At 36.1% G+C, this 9,022-nt stretch overlaps 1 protein-coding gene across 1 annotated transcript; it reads left to right on the plus strand.

Moving 5' to 3' along the window:
- The first annotated feature begins 220 nt into the window (after positions 1-220).
- Positions 221-1,195, plus strand: CPXCR1 (CPX chromosome region candidate 1). Its single transcript, XM_068534144.1, is given in 3 exon segments — positions 221-537; positions 594-731; positions 733-1,195. Coding segments are annotated over 3 exon segments (918 nt in total).
- The last annotated feature ends 7,827 nt before the right edge of the window (positions 1,196-9,022 follow it).

Here is a 9,022-nt window from a genome sequence, read left to right on the forward strand (position 1 = left end):
AGTCAAATTTGCCCTCAGTTTTCATTTTTCCTTATTTTATTTTGTGAGTCTGTGACTCTGATGTTAAAAATGTGAGAAATACATATATATTTAAAGGTGTGTGAAAGCTCAGGAATAACACATCCACATATTTTTTCCAGGATTAAACTGGTTTCTTATGAAGTAGAGCATTCCTCAATTTAATAGATCGTTGTCTTCTTTTTCATAAATAGAACTCAGGATGAATTCTCCTACTAAAGAAGGAAGTAATCCAGCTGACAGTGCTCTCAAAAATTTAGAAAATGAGGCTCCAAATGACTGCAGTGCAGATATAGAACCTTCATTTGCTGATTCTAATATGATTTCTCAGGTGGAAAGCAACCCAATGAACAGGGCGCTAGATGCAGCAACTTCCCAGGAGCATGCTGTTCCTCAAGCAGCAGAAAATACTGAGCTTGAAGTAGAAGAAACCCAAAAAGATTCTCAAAAAGAAGATTTTAAAGAAGATGAGTCCTTTCTAATTCAGGTTCCCATTCCTAGAACATGGGTTTTGCTCATGTCAGGATTAGGGAGAATTACCTGAGTATCCCACTAGTAAAAATTGATAAAAACAGTCCCTTACCTAACAGAGCAAGATTCTACTCAGGAAAAGTGGAGATGAAAACAAGTGATTTCTGTCATAACACCATAAATTACAAAATTTCTCTCCAACTCTCAATTTCATGGAGAAGAATCCCATTTATTAACAATCATGAGAAGAATGATTCTCCATCTGCTCTGTGGTAGACATTTCTCTCAGGCTACAGGTCGTCAAAATACCATGTGGGTGAAGCAAAAGTATATAGCATGTCTTCCTCATCCAAATGTCCTCACTCACGGTGAGAGAACCATAATATTTGGAAGACCTTTGAGGGTGTACTATTACCGTCCCTTCATTGAGAGAATGACACCATGAACATTTTACAAATTAACTGATACTAAAGGAAAGGATGGATTCCACATTTTTGTGAGGCCTGTGCTCTGTATCTCACAAGCCCAAATTCAAAACACATTTAACTGAAAAGCTTTGGAGGATCATTTGAGATCTCACCACAACATGAGGGTTGTGATTATAAACACCAATAATGGTTGGAAATAACTATGCCCCGTCTGCGGAAGTAGTTTCAACAATTTGATTGAATTTAGACAACATTCCTGCAGCTTTCCTGAGAATTAACTTCAACTGAGACAAATTAATTTTAAAATTTAACTTCTAAAAAATTTATAATTTGACAACCAAATTGAGGCAAAATTGTACGAACATAAATTTTAATAGTGTTAGATGGAGTTGCAGAAAGGAACACAAAATAAGATATATCAAAAAGAATCACCATTGAGAAGAGAGGAACAACTCATAAGGAAACCTCTGTCTAAACTCTGCTATTACAAACAGATCATCAAAATATCAGGCCCTGGATCTGTATATAGTCAGCAATTGAACTAGGAAAATATATGCACTTTCTTAATATCCACTTCTGCTGAAAGAAAGTATTGTTAATATTATCAGATTCCAAGTTCACAGGATTCTGACAACAATAGCAAACATATATTGGAGGGCTAGACAAAGTCCTACCAGGTGTTTCTAGAGACTCTGCTAAATTTGATATCTGAAACATTCTTCATAAATTCAATAAAAATAATTTTAAAGACATAGAAAGTTGCATTGTGTGCTTACAACTAGATAAAAATTTCTGTGGGTAGAAAAAAGTTTCAAGCATTATAAATGTGCTGTGTTTAGATAATAATGTTGATGATTCAAAATAAAAATTAAACTCATTAAAAGAAAATAATGTGGTAGAAGTGAAATTATTTGAGATAGAAGTGAACAAATATTAAACTGGTAGCATAAGATAGTAATCATTTTTTCATGGATAGCTTCATCATTGCCTATGATCACCACTCACATTTTACGTTCCACCCATATACAGGTATACCTTGGAGAAATTGCAAGTTCAGTTCCAGACCACTGCAAAAAGTGAATATCACAGTAAAGTGAGTCACACAAATTTGTTTTGTTTTCCAGTGCATATAAGAGTTATGTCTGCACTATACCATAGTCTATTAAGTGTGCAATAACATATCTAAAAAATCAATTTACATACTTAATTTGAAAAATACTTTATTGCTGAAAAATGCTAGTCTTTATCTGAACCTTTAGCATGTCAATCTTTTTGATGGTGGAGAGTCTTGCCTTGATGTTGATGGCTGCTGACTGATCAAGATAGTAGTTACTAAGGGTTGGGGTGGCCGTAGCAATTTCTTAAAATAAGACAACAATGAAATTTGCCACATTGACGGACTCTTTCTTCCATCAATGATTTCTCTGTAGCATGTAATGCCATTTGATAACATTTTACCCACAGTAGAACTTCATTCAAAATTGAAGTCAATCCTCTCAAAGTCTGCCACTGCTTTATCAACTAAGTTTATGTAATATTCTAAACCCCTTAGTTGTATTTTCAACAATCTTCACGGCATCTTCCACAGGAGTAGATTCCATCTCAAGAAACCTTTTTTTTTTTTTTTTGATCATCCATAAGAAGTAACTCCTCATTCATTGAATTTTATCATGATATTGCAACAATTCATTCACATCTTCAGGTTCCACTTCTAATTATAATTCTCTTGCTAATTCCACCTCATCCGTAGTGACTTTATCCACTGAAGTCCTGAACCCTTCAATGTTACCTATTAAGTTTGGAATCAACTTCTTCCAAACTCCTGTTAATATTGATATGTTGACCTCATCTCATGAATCACAAATGTTCTTAACAGCATCTAAAATGGTGAATCCTTTCCAGAAAGTTTTCAGTTTACTTTGCCAAAATCCATCAGAGAAATTACTATTTATGGCAGCTATAGCTTTACAAATGTATTTATTAAATAATAAGACTTGAAAGTTGAAATTATTCTTGATCCAAGGGTGCAGAATGGGTATTATGTTAGCAGGCATGAAAACAAAAATAATCTCATTTTCCATCTCCATCAGAGCTCAAGGGTGACCAAGTGCATTTTCAATGAGGAGTAATATTTTGAAACATTTTCTTTGAACAGCTGGTCTCAACAATGGGCTTAAAATATCAGTATACCATGTTGCAAAGAGATGTGCTGTCATCTAGGCTTTATTATTCCATTTATATAGCACAGGTATAGCAGATGTAGCATAGTTCTTAAGGGCCCTAGGATTTTCAGAATGGTAAATAAGCATTGGCTTCAACTTAGTCACCAGTTGCATTATCCCCTAACAAGAGAATCATCCTGTCCTTTGAAACTTTGAAGCCATGCATTGACTTCTCCTCTCTAGCTATGAAAGTCCTAGATGGTATTTTCTTCCAGTATAAGGCTGTTTTGTCTACATTGAAAAATTGTTGTTTAATGTAGCCACCTTCATTAATTATCTTCACTAGGTCTTCTGGATACCTTGCTGCAGCATCTACATTACCACTTGTTGTTTCTCCTTGCACTTTGATATGGAGACAGCTTCTTTCTTTAAACCTCATGAGCCAATCCTTGTTAGTTTCAAACTTTTTTTCTGCAGCTTCCTCACTTCTCTCAACCTTCATAGACTTGTAGAGAGATAAGGCCTTGCTCTAGATTAGGTTTTGGCTTAAGGGAATATTATGGTTGGCTTTATCTATCCAGATCACTAAAACTTTCTCCATATCAGCAATAAGGCTATTTTGCTTTCTTATTATTCATATGTTAACGGAGTAGTGCTTTTAATTCCCTTCAGGAACTTTTTCTTTGCATTCACAATTGGCTAACTGTTCACCCCAAGAAACCTGGCTTTCAGCCCATTTTGACTTTTGATATACCTTCTCACTAAGCTTAATAATTTCTAGCTTTTTTTTTTTTTCAGTACTTTCAAATTTACTGAGGCTTGTTTTATGGGCTAACATCTAATCTATCCTGGAGAATGTTGTATGTGCATTTGAGAAGAATGTGTATTTTGCTCTTGTTGGGAATAGAATATTCTATTAGATGTCTGTTAGTTCTAGTTAGTCTATGGTGTTGTTCAAGACCATTTCCTGCTTGGCCTTTTGTCTAGTTGTTTTATCCATTATTGAAAGTGGGGTATTGGAGAATCCAATTATTGTTTTTGTTTATTTCTCCCTTCGATTCTGTTTTTTCTTTATGTGTTTTGGTGTTCTGTTGTTAGGCTTCTCTGTTAATGATTTTTATATATTCTTGCTAGAATGAGCCTTTTATCATTAGAAAATGTCCTTTTTTGTCTCTAGTAACAATTTTTGTTTTAAAATCTATTTTGTCCAATATTACTGTCTACTGAAAAAAATGCACAACTAAAAGTTGAGAGTTTTATGTTTTATTTGCCCCAGGACAAAACTGAAGACTTAATCCCAGGACACATCAACTCTGATAACTCTGAGAGACTGTTCCAAAGAGGCAAGGGGGGAGCCAGGATATATAGGACTTTTTTCAACAAAGACCAGGTAGTCTGAACATCAAAAGATTACTTTTAATTAGAAAACCAGGTATCTCAAGTTAAGGAATTTAACACTTTTCTATGTATGGGAAAATGCCAGAGTCTGGGCAAACTGAAATCATTCCTTTGATATGAACCTCAGCTATCTGGGGCCAGTATCCTGTGTTTTCTCATCCTGAGTTTCCTCAGGGTGCACTCTTGGGGGTGGCTGCAGTGTCTTGATGATTTGATGGCAGGCTTTATGTCTCTATCCTGAGTCCCCTCAGGACTCAGTTGTAGTGGCTGATGGCTACAATATACTGATATGGCAGGTGGCATTTTTAGTTCACATTACTATGAGTACTCCAGCTCACATTTGGTTACACTGAACAGGGTATATATTTTTCCACCTTTTTGCCTTCAATCTGTTTGTGTCTTTGAGTCTAAAGTGTGCCCTTTATAGACTGCATATAGTAAGATCATGTTTTTTTACTCATTCTGCATATACATACATTTTAATTGGAATATTTAACTCATTTACATTCAATGTAATTACTGTTAAGGTAGGATTTATGCCTGCATTTTTGCCCTTTGTTTTCTATATGTCTTTTTTGTTCCTCTACTCCTACATTATTTCCTCTTTATATGTTATTAGATATTTTCCGGTGTACAATTTTAATTCCCTTCCATTTATCATATATTTTTAAAAGTTATTTTCTTAGTGGTTGCCCTGAACATTACAGAACATCTCAGCCTATAGCAGTCTAGTTTTAATTAATACTACCTTAATTTCAATAGTATATAAAAATTTTGTTTCTATCTATTTCCATTGTGTCCCCCTCCTTTTTTTAAAATTTGTTTATTTATTCATTTATTTTTGGCTGTGTTGGGTCTTCATTTCTGTGCGAGGGCTTTCTCTAGTTGCGGCAAGCGGGGGCCACTCTTCATCACAGTGCATGGGCCTCTCACTATCGCGGTCTCTCTTGTTGCGGAGCACAGGCTCCAGACGTGCAGGCTCAGCAGTTGTGGCTCACGGGCCTAGTCGGTCTGTGGCATTTGGGATCCTCCCAGACCAGGGCTCAAACCCGTGTCCCCTGCATAGGCAGGCAGATTCTCAACCACTGTGCCACCAGAGAAGCCCTCCCCCTACTTTTTGCTATTATTGCTATATAAATTACATCTTTATACATTGTATTTCCACCACCATGGGTTTATAATGATCGCTTTATGAAGTAGTCTCTTATATCAAATAAGAGAAAAAGGAGTTACAAACAATGCTATTGATGGAATGTATGTGTTCCCTCAAAATGCATATAGTGAAGCCCACATGTGGTGGTACTTGGAGGTGGAGACTTTAGAGACATGTGACTTTTCCTTTCACTAGAACAATTAGAGGCCATTGTAAGGTAATTAATTTGCCTAGTTTCAATATTGTTGTGTCTCAGGGAATAAGGAGGCCCGAGGAGAGGGAGCACGATGGGGAATGGCCAGTCAGTGCAGCAATCAGAACATACACATTTATTGATTAAGTTTGCCATCTTATATGGGTAGAGTTTGTGGCACCCCAATACAATTACAATAGTAACATCAAAGATCACTGATCACAGATCACCATAACAAATATGATAATAAAAAAATTTGAAATATTGCAAGAAGTACCAAAATGTGTCACAGAAACTTGAAGTGAGCAAATGCTGTTAGAAAAATTGCACTGATAGATAGACGTGCTTGAGGCAGGGTTGCCACAAACATTCAATTTGTAAAAAATGCAATATCTGAGAAGTGCAATAAAATGAAGCACAATAAAATGATATGCCTATATGCACAAATGTCCACACATATTTAAGGAGCTCCTTATCTTGGTACTTGCAGCTCAAATTTCTGTACCTTTTTATTGCCTTTGATCTGCATATTTATAATGAGTAAAGATAAATTCCATAACTACACCTTCAAGTCAACTCATATTTATTGGTCACCCCTTATGTGTAAAGCACTATGCTAGGATCATACCATGTGTTAGTCTTTTTTTTTTTTTTTCCAAGGTTCAAACAGAAGTTTTATTTATTTATTTAAAGAAGAGTTTTTTAAAAGACTGTATTGAGGTATGATTTACACTCAATAAAATGCATCCTTTAAAGTGCACCAGTTTTCAATGAGTTTCAAAAATGTAAACACCCAGGCAGCCATCAGAACAATCAAGTTGCATAACATTTCCATCACCTCCCAGAGGTACCCTTGTGCCTAGTTACAGATAACCCCATGCCCAGCTGTTGCCCCGGGCAACCACTGATCTGCTCTCTATCATTAAAGATCAGTTTTGACATTTAGAATTTCATATAAACGAAGTCATACAGTATGTACTCTTTTGTGCCTGTATTTAAGTATGTGCTTTTTTTCTTCATCATAACATTGTTAAAATCTGTTCATGCTTTTGCATCTATCAGTAGCTCATTCATTTTTGCTCCTGAGTACTATTCCTTTGTGTGGCTACTCCTCTATTTACCATTCTCCTGTTGATGGACACAGCTTGTTTCCAGTTTTTAATTATTTTGAGTAAGACTGCTCCGAAAGTATGTGTATAATAAGTGTGTACAAATGTTCTCATTTCTCTTGGTAAATAGTTAGAAGTAGATGGCTGGGTTTCAGGGTAAATAGATGTTTAACTTTATATAAAACAGACAAAGTATTTCTAGAATGGCCTTACCATTTTATTTTCCCAGGGCAATCAATGAGAGTTCCAGCTGAGTCATATCTTTCATATTTGGTGTTGTCATTCATGTTATCCATTATGATGGATATATAGTAGTAGCTCATGATGATTTTAATTTGCATTTTCCTGTTCACTAATACTGTTAAGCATCTTTTCATATGCTTATTGGTCATTCATATATATTCTTTTGTTAAATTTCTTTTTTAAACATCTTTATTGAAGTATAATTGCCTTACAATGGTGTGTTAGCTTCTGCTTTATAACAAAGTGAATCAGTTATACATATACAATATGTTCCCATTTCTCTTCCCTCTTGCATCTCCCTCCCTCCCACCCTCCCCATCCCGCCCCTCTAGGTGGTCACAAAGCACTGAGCTGATCTCCCTGTGCTATGCGGCTGCTTCCCACTAGCTATCTATTGTACATTTGGTAGTGTATATATGTCCATGACACTCTCTTACCCTGTCACATCTCACCCCACCCCCTCCCCATATCCTCAAGTCCATTCTCTAGTAGGTCTGTGTCTTTATTCCCATCTTGCCACTAGGTTCTTCATGGCCTTTTTTTTTTTTTTTCCTTAGATTCCGTATATATGTGTTAGCATACTGTATTTGTTTTTCTCTTTCTGACTTACTTCACTCTGTATGACAGACTCTAACTCCATCCACCTCATTACAAATACCTCCATTTCATTTCTTTTTATGGCTGAGTAATATTCCACTGTATATATGTGCCACATCTTCTTTATCCATTCATCTGTCAATGGACATTTAGGTTGCTTCCATGTCCTGGCTATTGTAAATAGAGCTGCAATGAACATTTTGGTACATGACTCTTTTTGACCTATGGTTTTCTCAGGGTATATGCCCAGTATTGGGATTGCTGGGTCGTATGGTAGTTCTATTTGTAGTTTTTTCAGGAACCTCCATACTGTTCTCCATAGTGGCTGTATCAATTTACATTCCCACCAACAGTGCAAGAGTGTTCCCTTTCCTCCACACCCTCTCCAGCATTTATTGTTTCTAGATTTTTTGATGATGGCCATTCTGACCGGTGTGAGATGATATCTCATTGTAGTTTTGATTTGCATTTCTCTAATGATTAATGATGTTGAGCATTCTTTCATGTGTCTGTAGGCCATCTGTATATCTTCTTTGGAGAAATGTCTATTTAGGTCTTCTGCCCATTTTTGGATTGGGTTGTTGGTTTTTTTGTTATTGAGCTGCATGAGCTGCTTGTAAATCTTGGAGATTAATCCTTTGTCAGTTGCTTCATTTGCAAATATTTTCTCCCATTCTGATGGTTGTCTTTTGGTCTTGTTTATGGTTTCCTTTGCTGTGCAAAAGCTTTTAAGTTTCATAAGGTCCCATTTGTTTATTTGTGTTCTTATTTCCATTTCTCTGGGAGCTGGGTCAAAAAGAATCTTGCTGTGATGTATGTCATAGAGTGTTCTGCCTATGTTTTCTTCTAAGAGTTGGATAGTGTCTGCCCTTACACTTAGGTCTTTAATCCATTTTGAGTTTATTTTTGTGCATGGTGTCAGGGAGTGTTCTAATTTCATACTTTTACATGTACCTGTCAAATTTTCCCAGCACCACTTATTGAAGAGGCTGTCTTTTCTCCACTGTATATTCTTGCCTCCTTTATCAAAGATAAGGTGACCATTTGTGCGTGGGTTTATCTCTGGGCTTTCTATCCTGTTCCATTGATCTATATTTCTGTTTTTGTGCCAGTACCAAACTGTCTTGATTACTGAAGCTTTGTAATATAGTCTGAAGTCAGGAAGCCTGATTCCCCCAGCTCCATTTTTCGTTCTCAAGATTGCTTTGGCTATTCGGGGTCTTTTCTGTTTCCATACAAATTGTGAAATT

The sequence above is a fragment of the Eschrichtius robustus genome, chromosome X, assembly GCF_028021215.1.
Source record: "Eschrichtius robustus isolate mEscRob2 chromosome X, mEscRob2.pri, whole genome shotgun sequence".
Taxonomy (NCBI): domain Eukaryota; kingdom Metazoa; phylum Chordata; class Mammalia; order Artiodactyla; family Eschrichtiidae; genus Eschrichtius; species Eschrichtius robustus.